The sequence below is a fragment of the Camarhynchus parvulus genome, chromosome 1A (assembly GCF_901933205.1).
Source record: "Camarhynchus parvulus chromosome 1A, STF_HiC, whole genome shotgun sequence".
Taxonomy (NCBI): Eukaryota; Metazoa; Chordata; class Aves; order Passeriformes; family Thraupidae; genus Camarhynchus; species Camarhynchus parvulus.
Window position 1 is genome coordinate 9,619,222 of NC_044586.1, and position 21,640 is coordinate 9,640,861.

General features: G+C 36.7%; 1 protein-coding gene across 1 annotated transcript in view; it reads left to right on the forward strand.

The window, feature by feature from the left end:
- Nucleotides 1-676: 676 nt before the first annotated feature.
- The window catches only part of IGF1 (insulin like growth factor 1), a 47,253-nt gene continuing 26,289 nt past the window's right edge, over nucleotides 677-21,640 (forward strand). Inside the window, exons 1-2 of the mRNA XM_030960697.1 lie at nucleotides 677-985; nucleotides 5,231-5,387. Coding sequence (XP_030816557.1) covers nucleotides 923-985; nucleotides 5,231-5,387 — 220 coding nt within the window. The 5' untranslated portion in view covers nucleotides 677-922. The remainder of the gene's footprint in view (nucleotides 986-5,230; nucleotides 5,388-21,640) is intronic.

Here is a 21,640-nt window from a genome sequence, read left to right on the forward strand (position 1 = left end):
CCCCAAACTGGGCTACTTGTGTTACTATATTCATAGTACACTAAGTTCTAGGAAATTACATTATTTCTCCTGTGTGGTTGTTGAAACATCACAAAGCTATTTTGCCCTATTTACAAGTAGTTCTCAACAATTCTGTTATTTTTAGAAAATTACAAACTCCTGTTTTAGGGTTAATCACAGAGAGAGTTGGAGGTTTTAATTGGTAGTCAGCATATAGGCGTGCCAAGTTTAATAACATAAAGACACATTAAGGGAAAAGTAGATAACTGCCTGCCTGCCTTTTGTTACTATATAAATAAAATACCTATGCTGCTATGCATAAATAAAATGTGTCTGTATATATATATGCACAAAGGTATGCATATATACAAACATTGCCCATACATATTTAAGTTTTCCTATATTTGAAATGCAGACACACATAAATACAAACGCACACACAGCTACCTGAAAGTTAACCAGAATACATTTTCTTATTTTTCATGGCAGCACAAGCTCTTTTTGTCTGCTAACCTCTCAGTCACTAATTCACATTCTTTTAAAGGGAAAAAAATATGCTTCTGTGCTCTAGTTTTAAAATGCAAAGGTATGATGTTATTTGTCACCATGCCCAAAAAAGTCCTTACTCGGTAACTTTGCCAGAAGAGGGAGAGAGAGAGAGGCAAATGCTCCCCCAGCTGTTTCCTGTCTACAGTGTCTGTGTAATGTAGATAAATGTGAGGATTTTCTCTAAATCCCTCTTCTGTTTGCTAAATCTCACTGTCACTGCTAAAATCAGAGCAGATAGAGCCTGCGCAATGGAATAAAGTCCTCAATATTGAAATGTGACATTGCTCTCAACATCTCACATCTCTCTGGATTTCTTTTTTCTCATCATTACTGCTAACAAATTCATTTCCAGACTTTGCACTTTCAAGAAGCAATGGAAAAAATCAACAGTCTTTCAACACAATTAGTTAAGTGCTGCTTGTGTGATTTCTTGAAGGTAAATCTTTATTACTATTTCAAATAATTTTTTAGTTTTATTTTGCTGTGTATTGTCTGCTGCTGGCTTGAGGAGTATTGTGCACTTTTCAATAACATTATTTTAGAAGTGAGAATTATTTATAAATTGCTGAACATGCAATTTTATGTGATCTGGAAAATGGCTGTATGTAATAGTTGCAATTACATAGATAACTGTAAGGGTAAACTATTGCAAATACATGTCTTAAATTTCACTTCTATTCAGAGAACTTTGTAATATTTCAGTTATGTCATTATTAAAAGGTCCACTTACATCATTGTCTATATTGTTAATGAATGCTTCTGAAAACAAGAACTTTTAGCTATTTTCTGCAGGTGCAGGGTTTTATAGGAAAAAAGGTACTATTCACATGTTAAGTTTCTGCAGTTTTATTATACACAATTATAGAGAAAATGTTCATGCTTTCACAAGGAAACTTTTAAGGGATGTTGTCACTGCAGCAATTTTCTGGCAGCATCGTGGCATTTACTTGGTTTTTGCTTTCATAAATTAAAAGTAAATGAGAAGTTCAGTTTGTTTTCTACATTAGAAACCAGCTGCGACTCTTGCTGACCTTGCATATTTGTACAGCTTAAGCAATTGTACATAAAGAAAATGGAAATTCCTTTACATGTTCATCTCCAAGTTTTCCCTTCTAGGGAGGGCTTTCTCAGGAAAGTTTGCATGTGAAGTTTGATGTTATGACCCTATAATTTCTGCACAATAATATAAACTGTCTTAAGGTAAATTTGACTTCAGTAGGTGCATTGACCTCTGTTTCTGTCAATTGGCTCTAGTCCAACTTTCCATTATCTGCAAATTTATATCCTTCAAGAACTTTTTTTCCCCTTAGTATTTTGCAAGGATATTTATGGAGTTGAAAGAATTATCTTATTTTAATTGCTTAGGGCCTAATATTTTTTTAAGTTGCTCTTACACTTAAAACACACTTATCTCATTCCTTAATGACCTAATTACAGATCTGTAATTGCAAGGGATGAAATCATTCCCTTAATGTATAAATGGGCATCCTTTCCAATATACTTGAAAGAAGAAGGGTTGGGGTTTTTTTTAAGTATTGAGCAAGGCACTAAGAGACATAAAAGTAATGTGCTAGTTCCTCAGCTGTGCATCCTGCCAAGCTTCTTTGGAATCAATGGAACATATTGATTTAGGTTAGCATGTAGCCCAGATTCTTTGCTCAAAGTTAACAGTATTTAAGCCTTGATCCACTCTAGAGTATATATGCTTTATTTATATAACAATTACTAGTGAATACTGATATTTCATAATAATTGCACATTTCTACGATGGCTTGATAATCAGGCCCAACCCCTCTGGAATAAAATGTAATTTTTAATATATAACTCTTGATTTCTTGCTGTAGCATATAGTCTCCAAAAAAATGTTGCCTCCTGCACGATTCTTATAGTTCTTGCAGATGTTCTTACATGTCACTGAAATGACCAATCATGTGAAGAATTCTTATGCACAACTTGTGTCAAGTGATAATTTGTTAAATGAAAGGCACTTACATAGAAGAATTAAGAAGTGACCAAGATGTAGAGTGTTCATATATGGCATTCCTTTGTAGTGCTACTCTTCTGGACTACTAAAAGAGGAATGTAGCAAAAGCTGGCTATTTTACTGAAAAAAGAGGAAATTCCAGCTGTGAAAATATGGTCAGTCATTCTATGCAAGTAAAAGAAGTGCTTAACCAGGCTCATCTTGAACCTGTATTCAATTTCCCAACGTAATTAGATGCTTCAATAAACCCCACCCACACTCCAATGCGTTTTCTTTTAAGCTCTCAACTTTCTAGTCAGATTGGGGACAATGTAAGTACCCTGCTTGATTGTAGAGAACCTGCAGCAATATTGGATTACAACTTTGTATTTTCTTAAGAATATTCCCCTCAGATGTAAAGGGGTACTTGGATTTTATCACTGGCATATTGAATCAATAAATGTTGTGTTTAATTAAAATGATGAAGTAAAGTTAAAATTTTAAACTGTGTTTTGGAATTTGCTTTAATGAAACAGTACTTAATTTATCAAACAATTGATTGAACCCTAGAAACATGTGAGCCTGTTTTCTTTTCTGCAAAGTTTTTACTTGTTTGAAAGTTCTTGACTGTTGTTAAATTTGGAGATAAAGTTAGAAATTCTCTGTGGTTTATACTGTGCAGCCTTTTTTGGCTTCCACTAAAGGAAAAACAGTAGATAATCTGTTTTGTCGTAGTTCAGTGCTGATATTTATCTGAAAATGCAAGCCAGCTGAGAAGTCTTTAAAAATAAAAAATTGTTAAATGTTTAAAATTTATGTTTATTTCTGGACCAAATGTTATACGAGAACAAATTGTTAAATACATAATGTTCTTGTATTTGTAATGTCTTTCAGCTTTCTGAGGCAGTGTGCTAAACAGCTTTCTGCTTTACCTCCTCAGAACTGGGAACCATCTTAAACTGCAGGTGCATCACATTTATCTTATAAATTCAAAAATATGGCAAAGGAAAAAAGAAATTGTTGTTAAGATACGGAATCATTACAGGAAATAGTGCCTCATGTTATCATCATTCATTTACAATCTGATCTTTCTCCATCTGCCATTGAAGTCATGACTATGCATTCGAGCTTGTTGGGGTTTGCATGGCAAAGTTGGCTAAAGATGCTTGTGAATGGGAAAATAATTATTCTTTTTTTATGATATATCATGGGATTTAAAATTGTTCATTATTTTCACAGTGGAAATAAGAGACTCATCCAGCAAGGCACTAAGATCTCTTGCCAAGAAAATAAGAATTCTTAAAAATTATTGACTAAAAAAGGCTCAATATCCCACTGGATCAGATCCCAGTTGATCAGAAAATAGATAACTTTATCTTTTTTTCAAAAGTTCAGTGAAGAAATATTAATGATTAAATGGTCCCTGAACCCCTGAAAGAAACTTTAGGGGAGATGAATCATTTTACTTTCAATTACTTTGCACGACTGCTAACACAAAGCAGTTTTAAGCCAAGTTTAACTGTATGTGGAAGACAGATTTGTAACTTCTTACCTGACTGCAATGCTAATGTTAACCTTAAAAGAGAATGAAATTAAATGCAGATTTACACCTTTCAAAACTATCATTTTTGGCAAGTGATCTAAACAAGTTCAGAATATGCATTAAGCACATTTCTCAGTGTCCTGCTACTATACATAAATAGCTTTTCTTAATAGTAAAAGGAAAAGCTATCTTCTTTGCATGTTGAGTAAGAAATTAGGTGGACATAAAGGGATACAAAAAGAGGTGGATAAATGGATTGGTGCAATTTTACACCCATTGAGAACTGGCCTTTCTTCAGTAATAAGAACAGGAAAAAGATAGTTTGTAACCAAATGTAAATGAGAAAAGAATTATCACCTCTGTATAAACCTCATGGCCACATCTGCCTATGAGGGGATTATGAAGGTCAATGAAATATAGCTGCTTACAACAAGTAAAAATAGAAATCTTTAATGGTTTAAAACTCACACTCCTGTTAATTTCTCAAATGTTTGCCTGCTAGTAACAGGGAACTGTGTCACTGAATGTGGTCTTCTGCTACAGAAGATCCCACATCAACTCCTGTAACTTTGGCAAGTTGAACCTTGCAACATTTTTGGTTTATCATGGTGTTTTCCTTTCTAAGGTGGCTAGAGAACTGTGGTGTACTAATAATAAACTATTTTTCTATTGGGCCAAATTAACTTACAGCAAGTTTAGAGCCATTTATTCTTCTGACAATGTTGATTTTAGTTTAAACAGCCCTTCTCCATCCTATGCCACCCCCATTTCCCACAGTACATTGGCAGGCACCTGTCATATTCCCTCTTAGCTTATCTGGTCTGAGACAAACCAATTCAAGGTTCTTTTCTTTATTTATATTATTCCAGGCTTCCCTTTGTCTGTCTATTCCACTCTTTCATATTTTGCTTTCCAAAAGCATATATAAGTCATAGATACCACAGGGTTCCCTAACTAGATGGGATTGTGAGTGTTGACCAGAATAAATAATCAGTTTCTAAAATACATGGACTAGAACATGTAGGCAGTTGCAAAAGCATAGGGAGACATTTCCTGATACCATGCTTATTGTCCAAGAAATCACAGTACATATTCATTCTCATTCATAAGGATGTAGGAGTCATTTTGTTTAAGACTCTGGGGAAATTCTGACACTGCTTCTGCTTCTTTGGCAGGTGAAGATGCACACTGTGTCCTACATCCATTTCCTCTACCTTGGCCTGTGTTTGCTTACCTTAACCAGTTCTGTTGCTGCTGGCCCAGAAACACTCTGTGGTGCTGAGCTGGTTGATGCTCTTCAGTTCGTGTGTGGAGACAGAGGCTTTTACTTCAGTAAGTCCCCCATTTCTTTCATTTAACTGCTAAACACTTTCATGTAACCCATTGGAGTCTGCAACTGCTGTAAATTAGCTTAGCTATGATCATCCAGGCTGCCAACTAGGACTGGTATCCTATACCTGGAAGATGCTCAAGCCTTCAGTTACCATAAAGCCTCAGTGAAGAATAATGTTGTGCCTGTGTTAAACCTCTCTGACTTTCTGATAAATTTTTATTTTCAGACTTGTTATTGTTTTTCACCACTTTCCAGCTGTCGCTATTTCACCTGCTGTGTTCCTGCTTTCCACTGACCTGTCACTGAAATCAAATGAATGAGAGCAAATACCAAACCCAAGACACTCATGAGGCAGAACTACATGTACCTGTTATGTGAGACTACTAGTAAACACTTTAAGTGCACACTTTTTCATATTAAAAACACACTAAGCTTCAACATCTGGTTTAAAAAAAATGAAGAGCTGGAAGGCAGCAAGCAGAAAGTTACTGCATCCAAGTATCCACATGCTTCATCATTTAAATACAGGTGGAGGGAAATTCATGCATGGTGAGATAATAAAGACTAACACGAGTACAGGCAACAGATAAAATTAACTCTGCAATAGTAAGGATCAAGAAATACTCAACTTTTATGTAACAGAAATCTACTTCTGATTTTCAGTTATTTGCCACTTAAATAAAGTTAATTAAACTTTTAGTTAGGAATATATTCATTCTGAATACATTCATTAATACTTTTTTTCAAAACATGAAAGAATTTGTGCTCCTATAGCCTCTGAAGCCAGCATTTACTTTTAATAACAATATGTATTTCTCTGATATCATCGATATTCCTTCATGGCTGAAGCTTCTTGTCTTCTATGTTACCATTTTTGATTTTCTGATCATATCCACCCTATTCCTATTTATTTCTATTCATGGAGTCACTGCTTTGAATGTTTTCTCCTTGCTTGCAATAAAAACAAATTCAGACTCTTGCACTTCTAAATTACAGAAAATTCTAACTTCTTCAACATATAAATTGTAGAGGTTTTCACTATCTTGTTGGCACATTTAATTAAAGTTCATTTTTGGAACCTTAGCTTTACGTATGCACAGTAATTCACTATTCACAAAAGAACCCTCCTTTTCTGTATTTAACACCTCAACTCCTGTAAACAAGCACCTACTCCAGGCTGCTGTTTAGCTTAGTATTCTGGTGCTAAACACAGTATTAAAACTACTGGACTCTCTCATACAGGAATTTACATTTTCCTACGAACTCATCAGGTGTTCACTTATATACCCAAATCAGTCGCATTTATTAGCAGCAGAGTTAGGGATTATTTGAGTGTCCTACAAATGTTTTATTACTGTAGTGTATGTAAGGACTGTCATCTCCCCCTCGTGTTTCTACACCAGAAGACAATGAGACAATACATATAGAACAGCAGAGCAATTGTTCTTTTACTGTGTATGAATCTCAGGTGTTTCTCCACCAGCAAAATGTTTGCTGCTGGTTCAGAGACCTCTCATGCTTACTTTCCACAAGAGTAGTTGTTACTGCCCAGCAATCAGACCTACTGTTAGGTGTACTTTGTGATCCTCGAGGTAAGAGGTCATGTGAAATGCTAATCATTAGCAATAACTCTCTTTGCTTTCAATCTCAGTTATTCTAAGGTTTCACAATCTGTTTCAAACCTCTACCCTAAGCTAGGTCATTCTTAATTTCAAATACCATGATGGGCTTCCAATGTTTCACAGGAGATCATTACCTTTGCAATCTTGACCTTTATCTGCTGTCAGTTTAGACTTTCTCTCTAGTCTTTGTTGCTTTCTGACATTCTGAGTTTTCACTAAAAATAACGTAACAACACCATAAATGTCGACCTTGTTTTCTATGGAAAACTGTAGAAGGTTTTACTTATGAATGACCACCCCATTTTAGGAGTCTTGCACAGTTGCAATCAATAGCCTACAGCTGCATCATTCAACAGGAATGTTATGAAGCTGACATGTACGTGGCCCCTTGGATGCCAAGTAATGTGTGTGCTCTACCTGGCTACTTCTTATTTATGAGGAAGAAAATTAGTCTGTTTTAACCCTCTCCCTCTTATTTGTTAGAGTTCAGTCTAAATTACAGAACTAGACAAAAGTAAGACCAGTAATATTGGTAAAACAAATTGAGATCCTCATATCTAATGTACTACAGAATGCAGCATACTATTAGAAGTTAAAAATGTTGCTTGATTTCTTGGGACTTTTTAAGAATGCCACATCATTTGCAGAGGTAAAAACCCAATTAAATCTTTCTTTTGTTGTAAGGAGTATGTCAATAAAAGTAGTATTTTAAGCCTTCTTTTCTCATACTCTGGTTCCTTTAAATAAAATATAATCAATGGTAGTATTTGCCTTTAACTTGCACAGGAAATAGCTGTGAGGAAATTTTTTTCTTCCATCATTCTGTATTTCACCAGAGACTCCAAATATAAAGAATACCTTTTGGCTGAGGTGGAATTCCTGGTTCAGAGTCAAGGTCAAAGCTTCTGACTATTCCTTGGGAGTTGTGGGTGGAAGTGAAGATAGAAATAATTGTAGTACTTTCTGTTGAAACTCTGTACTTCCCAGCCACAAGGATGTATCTGTGTCTAGGACTGGGAGACAAAAATTTCCTTTATATAGTCTACTGTGCCCAACTTTCTAGCTATAAAAGGAAACTCCTTACAGCTTCTGAGGAGATGCCCCAGCTGCTTACTGCACATAAGGAGAAGTACTGACTTCAAGAGAAAGTAAAATGTGATTTCTACCACTCTCTTTTGTCTTGAGATAGACTGACAAGGAGCATTTTTCAAAGATTTTTAGGGGAAAACAAGCACAAATCCCCAATTTGAGCATCTGCTTTTTTTTCTTGGTCACATTTAACTCCAACCAGCACTGGCTACTCAGACAGCTTTTTGTCTCCTATGATTTACCAGAGAAAAGCAGATTGTTGCCACCTTTTATCTAGGGATGTCTCTCTAGGAGAACTTCTGCCCCTCAGGTTCACGTGTGCTAGGAAAAGGTGACAGAGAACCTGGCCACAGCTACAAAAGTGGCTACACTTGAACACAGCTTTTCTCAATGTTTCTCCAATCTCAAAACCTCTGGATCCAAGAGTCAGGAAGCCAAGTGGGATGGCTTTGACATTCACCTAAATTTTAATGGGCAGAAAGGTCTACCATGGTATGCTTATTAAAAAACAACGCTGAGAAGAGAGGATGTTGGAAAAACTTAAAGGAGAAATTACAGGAAACTTACAAAATTAAAAGCCTAAGAGGGGGGAAATTTTTCTTGTACTAGTCTAGTCTTATCACAGGAATTTATTTGTAGATTACTCAAAGAAAATAAAATTCTTCATAAATGTTGAATTTGCTGAACAATCATTCATTCTTGCTCATGCTGTTTTCTCAGGGCTATTACTACCATGAGATCTAGTAGTTTGTTCTAAGGAGAAAACGCTTTAATCTTTTTTATCTAGTTTCTTCTCCTTTGAAAATATACCTTTTCCTTTTACAAAAAATACATAGCAGTCTTGTTAACAATACACAAGTGCCAATAAAGAAACAGATTTCTTAATTCCTTAGATATTTTCAGTCTTCTAATTTCTAAAGCCCAAGTTAGATGGCAATACTTATTGAAACCATGACTATCAACTTCATTAATTAAAACTCCACCCTATTTTTTCTGCTAAAAACCCTGCTTTAGTCGTGTGGTAAATCTCCTGAACCATCACTTGCATAAAAAATAACTGAATTTGGATACCTGAGACACTGGAGTTCCTCTGATATTCTTCAGTGAACAGAGAATGACCTAGCACATGCTTCCACATGTAAAGCAGTGAATCCAATAAAAGATGGGCTTTTCTGGCATCCAGCTTAATTTTCCCTGTGTCAACTGCTTTGAGGAGAATAACCGCAGATTTTTACTACTTTTTTTTTTTTTTGTCCACTAAGACAATCAAAATTGTGTGCTGCCCTTGGGAAAATCCCCAGCTGTGCACAATGTAAGACTATTAGTTTATAATCATCAGAAAATCAGGATAAGCCTGTGAACATAATTTTGGGTGATGAGAGCTGTCATGAGATCCCATTGCTTTGTGGATTCTAAGGTATACAAGGAGGAATTGCTGCCTTAGAAAAGAGGAAACAAGTAGCACAGCAATAGGCAATTAGGTTTTGCTTCTCCCATTTCCCTCTAGTTAAGAGCTTCTTGTTTACTTCAGGAAGTCTGCTTTTAAGATGTTATTAAAGTTTCTAGGCCTGTCAAACCTATCAGGATAATTACAAGAGATGGCATAGCACTCAGTTCTTTAAGTACTCCATACCTGTAGGAGCTATGAGTCATTAGCTCCTCTCCGCATCCCTGATTGAAAGGAATGTTAATGTTAGAAGCCCAGCAGAGGCATGCTGAAAAGCTGCCACATGGACACACACAGACTCTGGTGTCACTGACAGTCTTACAAATCTTTGCAAACATATGCTGGTCATCTTGGCTGTGCTCACACAACAAGATCTGAGAGTGTTTTTAAGTTCCTTGGTCTGGCTACATGCCCCATTCATGTCCAAATATTGTATCTATGGAAGATTTGAGTCTATTCCTCTATCTATCCCTAGGTTCCTTACCTCTTATCCTGGAAAGGAGCTCAGGTGTGCTTTAGCCAGGTCCGCAAGGTCAGTGCTCAGGGAACCAGAACTATAGGCATAGCTACTGATGTATCTGTATAGGAAAGAAAGCAGTTCTGGCTTCTGGAATATCACTGTATAGTCAAACAGCTGACACAAGTTTGGTGTGTGCTTTGTTGCCCCGGTAGTAAACGTTGAGGAAGATCTCTGAAAATAAGCCAGTCTTTGAAGGAATTTTCTCATTTTTTACCACATTACGAAAGGATAAGGAGTTGTTCGTAAAGTTTAACCTTAGTTTAGTGAGGTTAATCTCCTTAAGTTACCTCTTTAATAACAGAGAGAGAGGTTCTGTCTTCTTTCTCCATGGATTGTAAAGTCTAGGAGGAGATAGACTCTGACAGACACTGAATTTAGTCCCTGCAAACAGGTTTCCTCTACAGCTAGTTCCTCAGGTCACTAAGGATTTTATAATTTTTCAACCTTTACCTTAAGAGGAACTGCAGTAGTGATGATAATTTTAATGAAGTGACTGGAAACAAATCATTGATCAAAATTTCAACAAGAAACATCTCTGTAAGAAGTGCTTACTAGCAAAACCAAATAAGTACATTTTCTCCAGAAGTTCAATTTACATATGTCCTTTTTCCATGGTAGATATTTAGAGATGTTAATACTTTTTATGATGTTTACCTTTTTTTATGCACTAGACCAAGCTTCAAATTTGGTCTCAAATAACAGAAAGCTGTTACTTGACATTTGATTCCCTAACTGCTAGATGTGTATTTAATACACTGTTTAGTCTCATGTTGGATAAAGTCACTCAAATAAGCGCTTGGCAAGATCAACATTAATTCTTGGCATAGCTGCCCCTCTTACTTTTCCACTGAATCTTAAATACTGAGAAAAACCCTTCCCTGACTTCAGCTCTGGCACATGCTCTGTGCAATCAGCCAAAACCTTTGCGTATGGACCTCCTTGTTTGTTCTGGTATCAATAAAGCATTTGTGATTCTTGATCAGCAGCAGCAGGAGTCACAAAGCAAATCATTCCATTCAGCAGAACCACACGCCCCATAAATGAAAACCTTTTGCAATTACTACCTGTGCAGGGAGGGCATTCCATGCACAGTGCTCATTCCAAAGGCAGAAATTCACAGAGCCATTTCTCTAGGGCTTATTCAGCACTTTAGCTCTTAGGCACCTTTCAAACCCTTTCACATCACTGAAAATCAAATAGAGACTTGAAGCCACCTCGGAGCTTTGCTAACAAAGGATGGATCTGGGCTTGCTTATTAAACCATATCCAAGCTTAATTGTTCAAAAATATGACAACAAATGCAAGAGATAACCAACAGTTAAGTAATTTCTCAGTCTAGAAATCAAGACAAATACCACAAATGTATACTTAGTGAAGAAATGATGCTAAATTTATCTCTGGTAATAACCACAGGAAGTTCAATGTCAAGAGGAAGGAAAAGCCATTAATGCTTACTTTCTATGTGGCGCATTTAGTGCAAAATCATTATGAAAGATAAAGCCCAAATTCTAACTTTTAAGTAATGACAGCCATATTTCATGTTTGCATCACTAAATGAGGTTCTGAGAACAAAAATTCTAACACATCCATAGTCTTTGGAGGGGCATACCATATAATGACCAGTGGGTGAGCCCAGCTCGTGGAAAGTTACTTAAATTCCTACAAAAATCCAGCCTAGTCTGAGACACTTTCCGTGTTTTCTGATTGAATCCCATACACAGAGAAATTTTATGTTTTCGATGTCCTTACTCTCACTAGGCAGAGCAGAATGCATTTGCTTATCTCATGTTAAATCCCTTAATAGTGAAAACTGGAATAGCTTCCTTTTATCATAGAAACTTTCTAGGGCTCATGTGTCTCTTGCCTTTTTTTTTTTCCTTGAGTCTACAGCATATTTAAATATTTCCCATCTTATTCTGAAATTCAGCTGTGATGCCAGTCTTCCCATTTATGCAATATATCTCTTCTAGAGTAAAAGGATGCTTCCAGACAGCAGGACCTTCTGCTTCCTTACGTGCCCATAAAAGTGTGGAAGTAGCGAAAAAGTGTCCTGTTAAAACCCTTCCTTTGTGAAATTATGACTCACACAAACCTGAAATTATATGATATCGTTTACACAGAACTATTTGTTTATATTGTTTGTGTCTTTGTGTATTGGGCAGAAATTTACACAAGGCCGAGTATGCAGAAAAAGGAAGGGGTTGGCTCAGACCATTCTGATTCAATCCAGCTCAGTGAACTGTTTTCTTTCTGAAAATAAATATTCTAGGAACACCATTTCTATCTCCAAAAAAGTAAACACCTTATAACCCCAAATCCTATAAACAGCAGGTTCTAAGAAAACAAATCCTACTGAAAATTGGTTTGACTTCAAAAGAAGGTTCATTAACAGCCATATCCTTCTAAGGCAATGGATAAAATCTTAAATTACGCACCCAAAATCTGTATTCTAATGAAAATTTTAGATGTGTGGTTTATGCACATATAAAACATCTAAGTGTCATAGAGAATATTGTAGGGAAGATGTCATTCTGCTCGTGGATCTAAAAATGATGAGTACATTCCTAATTATGTTTGAAGGCTCTTCCAGACCACATATAATAAATCCAATTTACAAGAAGGATTTTTTTTTCAGACTTCCATTAACTATACTGAAGGTTTCCTTTAACTCAGCCCCATGAAATCGACTGGATATGAGCTTCTACTCTTATAATGAAAGCTTTACAGCTTCTTTTTGTAAGACTTCATTGATTACTTCAGATTGCATGAAAGCTAATAAGGATATTTATTTTAGGTTAACATAGCAAAAAAATTGAATATGCTTCTTACCTTGAAACTTCTGTGGATAAATAACAATATTGTTGCAATAATTTGTTTCTACATCCCCTGATTTCCTGAATTACTAGTCAACAGGTCTTCCATGAAAAAATCTTAGTTTTTCCTACGTATTTGAAGTTTTATGTTTCTTTCCATTAAAGTTTCCAGCCTTTTACAGACATATTTAGTTTGGCAGGAAGAATCTGGTGACTCATAGACTGTAGAAATTTGAGAGCAAGCTACTGAAAATGTATCTAATTTCTTCTTGTATAATTTGGGAGCAAGCTACTGATAGTATGTCTAATTTTCCTAGTTTAATCAAATGTATTATTGGCAAATACATGTCCTGAATAAAAGCCATGTTTATTTCTGAAATATATAGCTAAGATTAAATGCAAAAACACCATATACATTTGCTTTTAGAACACTTCTCGGGTTTTTTTCTAATTGTTTCTGGCATTCCTCTCTAAATCAATGGGCACTGAATGAAAAACAGAGGCACTAGTTGAAACAATTTGCATTACAATCCTACTTATATTTTAGAATTCAGTAATGTAAAAGCATTCCTTATGTTGTTTTTTGGTGGTGTTTTTTTGGGTTTTTTTTCATATTTTCAAGAGAGGATAGAGGTGTAGGAAGTATAGGTGATATTATTATACCTTTATGATTTATCTAGAGAAAGACAGATGTATTCAAAAAGATCTCATCAGTATTTTATCCTGTTGACTATACTGTTCCTTTCATGTCTTTTCAGACAAGAGATTTTAAATTCAGACCTTCCTAGACATAGATCATTTTAGTTTGTGCACATACAGAATTAACACTCAACAGAGTGTCACCTGAAATAAGGAGATTCTGGTTCAGATTCAGTCCATCTATTTTTGGGCACTTAAATGAAGATTTTGAGTTAGGAATCTACTCAAGCTCATCCTGCAGTCAGTGAGAGAACTAAAAATCTTTCAGGGCTCTCATTAAGTTACGAATTTTCCCTAGGACACACTTTTCTTTCTCCACTAAATTAAGCAAGGAAGCTGTAGCAATTGTATTCTTATGCTCGTTAAGTCCGTTGAGTAAGGACCCTCCACTGGGAGCCTAAATTTTGGTGGAATTAATCTGTTTAAAACCACACAATGGACTTCCATTTTGAGGTAAGGATGCACTCATACAGATCCCATTTTAGATCAAAGCAAATGCAAGCTTATTTTAGCTGCTATGGTATAGTGCAGTTAAGCAAAGACCCAGAAAGTGCCTTATGCAGGTAACACCAGTTAGAGCTGCTCCTCTAGCTCTTAAAAACTCCCAGGCTTTAGTCTGACTAAGTGTGAATCCTGTTGGAGAAAGCACTCCAGTTGGACACAGTAAAAGTGCAAGGCAAAAGCTTAACTATCTTTTCTTTCTTGATAGAATAGATAGAATATACTCTTACATGTTATAGCAAGTAAAACTCCTTCATGTTTTATTTCTGCAAAACAAGGTGCACTTTTCCATGCATAAGTAATGAAGCAGTTTTTTTACACTGGTGTTCACACAAGACCATTTCTATTCTTGTGAGTATTCATTTCCCAACAGTTTTTAAAGAAATTGAGACAACAATAATATTTATAACCTACAGAGACAGCTAAATATCAGATGTCATTAAAGAAGGATTTTCTCTGTTAGAGGGCTGTGCCTTCTATCACGGTATCGTCATGGAGAAAGACACAGAATGATGCTCAAGTGAGATACTCAGGCAATGAAACATTCAAAGTTAGGTTGGATGGGGCTCTGAGAAACCTGATCTAGCTGAAGATGTTCTTGCTAATTGCAGCAGGTTGGATTACATGATCTTTAAAGGTCTCTTCCAACCCAAACTATTCTATCAGTTGGAAGATTTAAAATATAGCTACTGCTGACCTAATGAGCTTACCTCTAAAAACAGTACTGTGACAGAATTAAGAAAGAATCCCACTGAGGCTGATTTCAGTGAGTTGAAATAACAACACAAAGCATCTCTACCTTCCTTACTCCCATACCCCTCTTCATCCAAGGCAATATAGAGCACCACAGGACCACTTCAAAGACATTGGCATTTCATGATCTTCTCTAAAGTGATCTCTTCGGAGGGAACAGTAATCACAGTAGTTAAAATTTCCAAAATATCTGTGGGGACAGGAACTGCTGTTTAGGTTGTTTGGACATTGACAATCCTTTTTCAGTACACGTATTTTTTCAAAGCAGAGTAAAAAACAAGCCCTAAAATCAAGAAAGAATCATTTATATTTGCTATGAATAAATATGTATATGACTTAGCTTATTTCAAGGTGCTCTTAGTATTGTGCATTGTACTATTTCCCAGCTGGTTTGGCTTGAGGAAAATGGGTTAGAAATGATGCTGTCACTTCACATTTGCTTCTGCATTTAAAAGACATAAAGAGTGTTCTCATATGAGACACAAAAATTATTTCATAGGCTTAAGGAGCTCCACCACTATTTCAGGAATTACAAACACTAGATTTAATATAGCAATTCCAAGATACAAACATTTTAAAATGTGGAATGGTCAAGAAAATCTGTTGAATAAAAAAAAAAGGAAGACATTTTGCAGAATTTCACCCTTGTCTTTCCTTTTTGCAAAAAAATAGAATTAAATTCTACAACTGCAGCTACAATGGCATTAAGTCAACTCCCCTAATTTTTCTTTCATAGTCATTTCATTTTAGTTTCTAAAAGCAATAGGACTTGATGCAATAAAGTACAACTATTTCCTTTATCACTAAGATGAAGACTAATAAAATGAACAGAATTCGTAAGTGGTGATACTCTTACTGTCTGCTGTTCTTTTCAAATAGAAATTTATACTCTGATATGAAACAGATGAAATTCAGATCTGTGAAAAAGGACAACACTTTATTCATAAATAAGGCTTTCCCTGCCCCCATCAAGAATCAAATAACCTGCAACAGATTCTAAATGCAAAATGATTATATTATGAAACAGGTGGAAATATCTTGTTTATTTTTTATTTTAAGATCTAATATTTTTAAGGTGTATTTCTACTTATTCATGTGGCAAAGATAAAATGTCAAGGAAAATCTGATATGTAGTATAATAAAGAAGGGACAAAGCCAATGCCAGAGAAGGACAAAATAGTAATGGTAATAAGCGAGGCTGGCCCTGTCCAGGAGTTTCTTCATAATCCAAAATTATGATTCCATGGATACTCACTCATGGTTATCTGTTAACTTCAAATGGCTTTAGTTCAGTTCATTGACGATAGTAGGAATTAGTCTGAGGAATTCTATTTCATAAGCTCTCTGTGCTATGCTCACTAAAGAAAACATTGATCATCGATTTGCCTAGGTCTTTTGGCCATAAGTGTCATTACACCACAAATATTTTCCCTTGACTGGATTCCCATTGCTTTCCTACTAGTCACCTGTTTTTCCTAAGAACTACCCGCTGAAGTTCTAATATTTTTCTTTCTGTGTATAAATACAGCAATTAAAGGCTCTTTTGAGCAATCAATAGATACCATTTGTTCCTGATTTGAAAGGGGTACACACACATCAAAAAACTCCACATTTTTAACACTATTCAGACCAACCTGAAAGGTTTGTAGTGTAATTTTAAAGATCGTCTACCATTCAGTTCTTTATAGAATTGTAGAATGTGCTGAGTTGGACCAAACCCATCAGGATAATGGAATCCAACTCCTGACCCTGCAGAGGACACTCCAAGAGTCACACCATGTGTCTGAGAGCACTGTCCAAATACTTGAACTCTGTCAGGCATGGTGCTGTGATCACTTCTCTGGGGAGTCTGTTCCAGTGCCCAATCACCCACCAGATAAAGAACCTTTCCCTAATATCCAACCTAAACCTCCCTTTACTCATCTTTATCTTGTTTCCTCAAGTCCTGTCACTGGTCACCACAGAGAAGGGATCAGTGCCTGCCCCTCCTCTTCCCCTCACAAGGACATTGTAGTCTGAAATGAGGCCTCCTGTCAGGCTTCTCTTCTGCAGGCTGAGCAGACCAAGTGCCCTCAGTTGCTCCTCATGCTGCTTCCCCAAGGCCCTTCACCATCCCCATGGCCTCCTCTGAACACTCTCTAAGAGCTTAATGTCTGTTTTACACTGTGGCACCCAAAGCTGCCCCCAGCACTGGAGGTGAGGCTGCCCCAGCCCAGAGCAGAGCAGGACAATTCCCTCCCTTGCCCGGCTGGCCATGCTGTGCCTGACGTCCCCAGGACAGGGCTGGCCCTCCTGGCTGCCAGGGCACTGCTGGCTCATGTTGAACTTGCCATTGACCAGGACCCCCAGCTCCCTTTCTGCTCTCCAGCCTCTCTCACACAACCAGGGTTGCCCCATCCCAGGTACACAGTCCAGCACTCACTTGTTAAACTTCATGTAGCTGGTGATTGCCCATCTCTCTAATTTGTCCAAGTTCATACATAATTGTTTGCTCAAGTGCCTAAATCAGTCTAGATTTTGTGGCAGGTAGATGGCTACGTGTAAAAGATTGAAAACTAACTTTTGAGTAGTAGAATGTTACTCTATTTTCAAAAAGCAGCATGAGTCTCATGAATAGCTAGTGAGACCTTTAAAGGTCCTAAAGGCACATGAGTCAGGTTTCTAGGCATTGAAGAGGCAGACGGACACTCAAGAGATTTTCCAAAAGCAGTCATGCATCTAATTTCCACTAAAATCAATGATAGGTGAACCTAGGCAGGTTTTTTGGTTTGATTTGTTTTTCTAATCCTTCCAGGCATATGCCTGTGTTTGTAGTTGCCTCAGCATCTTTGGAAATACAAGTCAGGGACCTTAGCTACTTGTCTAAATTTTGCTTATGGACCTTATTGACTACTTGTGAAAAAGTTATCACTATTAAAAGCTCTTCAAAATGAGAATTGGCATAATGACTTGGCTTCCTCTCTGACGTTAAACACACTAATACGCTTAGTATGAAATCTTCTTATTTCTAGCATAAATATGTGAGGCATCAGATGAAAGCTAATAATTTCCCAAGCGAGCTAAAAATAATGATGGCTGAATTTGAATAAATATTCTAAGAGGCATTCTGGAACAGACAGTGGTTAATAAGTACTGTAGATGCTACCTTTCTACTAACCTCATTTGCAAGATGCCAAAGTCTAAACATGCACCACAAACAATACTGGATGAAAACCAAACATGAGAAAAATTATAATCACTGCAGAAAGTTGGGGACAATGCATATCTTATCATTTTCTTTGTCTTCTAACCAGGAAAATTTAATTTAAATTCTCATAAAATTCTTTAGGATTTCTTACTTAGGAGTTTCAGATACTTATGGCTTAGACCTTGTCTCCACTAAAATGAGACTGGCTGCACTTAAATTTACTCCAATAATTCAAAGTACATTGTAACATAAGGAATAAGTATTATTAAAAAGTACTACTTTGTGTAACAACAAATAATACAGGAATATGTAAATTAAACTCACTTGTAAGCATGCTGCAATGAAAACAGAGCTTAATGGAAGAACCAGTGACTGAAGATGTGTCTAGGAATTCCTTAAAATCAGGGAACATTAGTCTTAATTTTGTTCACAGGCCTATGAATTTTACATTATTATACACAGCCCATCACTAAATTACTAAAGCATTTAACAAAAAACTGTATCCAGAGTTATGCAGAACACACACTTCTTGAGAGAAGAAAAAGAATCAGTGTCTTCATTATGTAATAGGTGGTCTCATGCCTTATTGACTTCCAAGATCCAAACACTGCAGAAAATAAGAATGAATATTTTCTACATAAACTCCTTTTAAGTGCTCATCATAGAAGTATTCAATTGCAGCCTTCAGACAAATGCATTATATACTACAATATCCCAGGAAATCGGCTATTTCTCCGAATATTTCTAAGTTTTTTTTTGTCCTATTGATTGCATATCCAACCTGAGATGGCAAAAAGTTTTATTTCCTAAAAAATTTTTGTACTTCTGCTAGAACTTTGCGGGTTCAAAATAGAATACAAATGTCAATAAATTTAACCTAGCGATAGAGTGAAGTAGTACTTTCACTTTATACAGGGAACAATGAAAGATAAAGGCAAAACCAAAGCTGCAAGTGTGCCTTGTCCTCAAAAGCAGCTTCAGCATGTACTCTATCCTACCTGAACTAACAAAGCACTTTTGCCAAATTATCTGGAAAAAAAGCAACATAATCCTCCTCTGGTTTTGTTCAAATCTAAACACCTTTCCAAAGGCTCATTAGCTTCTTTCTACTTTCATTGGAGTGACAGAAATTGCCTCATTCTTGTGAACTGCAGAAATTCCAGAGCACCTCCTGTGAAGGACAGCAGAAAAGCTCTGACAAAGAACAAGATTTGCTGCCACATGTCTGATGATAAACAGAAGTCAATGCAAAAATATTTAAAGTTTTAAATTATTGAAATCGCTTGGTCAAGAGATCTGATTTTAGATGAAAGGTTAAAAGCAATTAAGAGAAAACATAAAATAATTAAATTTTCTTTTCAGTTAATGAAGGACTCCGTTGAAGGTGGTACAGAAAACCCCTAAATCTGTTCACTAAAAGTTCATCAAGTACGGTAGTTGTGTTAACACTTCTCAGAATTCACAGAATTGTTAGGGTTGGACAGGACCTCTGGAAATTATGTAGTCCAAGCCCCCTCCCAAGGCAAGGTCACCTAGAGCAGGTGACACAGGAACGAGTCCAGATGGGTTTGGAATATCTCCAAAGAGGGAGATTCCACAACCTCCCCGGGAAGACTGTTCCAGTGCTCTGCCACCCTCAATGGAAAGAAGTTCTTCCTCACATGGAGGTGAAACTTCTTGTGTTTCAGTTTATGGCCTTCACTCCTCATCTTGTCACTGGCCACCACTGAAAAAATCTGTCACCATCCTGTTGGAACCAACCTCTGAGGTATTCTATAATTAGATTAATGAGTCTCAGTCTTCTCTAGAATAAACAGACCCAGTTCCCAAAGTGAGATGCTCCAGACCCTGAATCATCTTTGTGACCCTCCACTGCCCCCTCATCTCTCTGGTGCAGAGGAGCCCAGAATCAGACCCAGCACTCCAGATGTGCCTCATCAGGGCTGAGCAGAGGGGGAAGATCTACTCCCTCAACCTGTTGACCATGCTCTTCCCAAAATACCCCAGGATACCACCGGCCCTCCTGGCTGCAAGGGCACGCTTCCAGCTCAGAGTTTCCTTCGAAACCTTCAGCAATTTTCTGTCTTCTGTAGTGACATGAATTAGGCTCATCCACATGGGTAGTCAGTTGAAACTACCAACTGGATGAGGATCCATTCAAGTGATTTTATGATGTGAGTGTTTAGCAGAGACCACCAGTGCATTTCTCAATAGTCACCATAACAATTCAATGTCTTTCACACACCAAGCCTTGTTTGCAATGAACAGTAATCTACTTAATAAAAAGACACTTGGTATGTCACCTGGTTTCCTTTCTCCTTTTTCCATTCTGCATCACTATATTGTACACAACTCTTGGAAAACTGGTGGTTCTGAACAACATAAGCAGATAAATACGATCTTTTTGGTCAAGTAAAATGGCCTCAATTTGCCTTTTTGTTTTTCTCCAGACAGAGGAATTGATAAGCTATGATTGCCAAAATGTCAGTATAGATTGATAATATCTTGCTAAAGTATTCATTTTAGTGTTTCCCTATAGTCTCAGAAGATGGAGAGATGGCTTGGAAAACTAAAACTTAATTTGTATCAAAAGTAGATTTTTTTCTTTCTGGAACAGCTACAACCACAGAAAACTGAAACATGCAGCTGAAATCTGAAAGTTCCATCATTTCTCATTTTGAGCCAGTACTAAAAATTCACCTTTCCTTTGAACTGCCTCTACCTCTTAAGTTTGCATTATATCCTCATGCTAAGTTAAAAGCACAGTCATAACGCTGTTGTAAAGGTCTGCTCTGAATTCTTTCTAGACACATTCAAGCTATACTAATTCAAGCATATGGCTGCTTGATTTCAGTGTAGCCAGTCAGAAAGCAAACAATCCAATGACCCCAAGTTCACGGAGATTGCTGGAAAATGAAAACAAGGCCAGTGCTTCAACACATAAAGAAATATATTGAATACTTCAAAAGATATAAAATTCTTAGAACTGTTGGACAGGCTTCTGTGTGTGAACTTTCCTGTCCAAGTGGCATTGCTAAATACCATGGCACCAATCAGAGGGCTGACATCATATTGTTGTGTAACTCATAACCATAGCAATGTCACTTCTTAAAATGCATTATATGTGTATTCAGCTTCTTAAAATCTCAGCTGTGTCAGCTATTAAATAAAGTACAGTGCAGGAGATTTATTTTGAAATATGAGCTCCTGGTGTTTTGTATAAAGGAAACAGAAGATATAAAGCTTGTTAAGCCAATGCTAACAGTGGAAGTTTGGATTCAGACAGAACAGGTTTCATCACCAATCTAATTCACAATGATATAGTCTAGTAAGAGAGCTAATAGTGGTCATTTTAATGGACAGCAATATACTTGGGCTTTTACATTACAAATGGGCCAAAATGCACCAAAATATATGCATCAATTAAAAAATAACCAATAGCACACCCGAATTGCTGAGCAAATGGTGCAGGTATCAGCCCAAGTGAGTTTAATACAGGTTTGGTCCAACAGCTACAAGCAATGGAGAAAAACATGTAACAGAAATTGGGAATGTAATCCTCCTCTCCTTTATTTCAACCCTAAGTGGCCTTCCAGAGAAACATTATCTTCTCACTGGAAC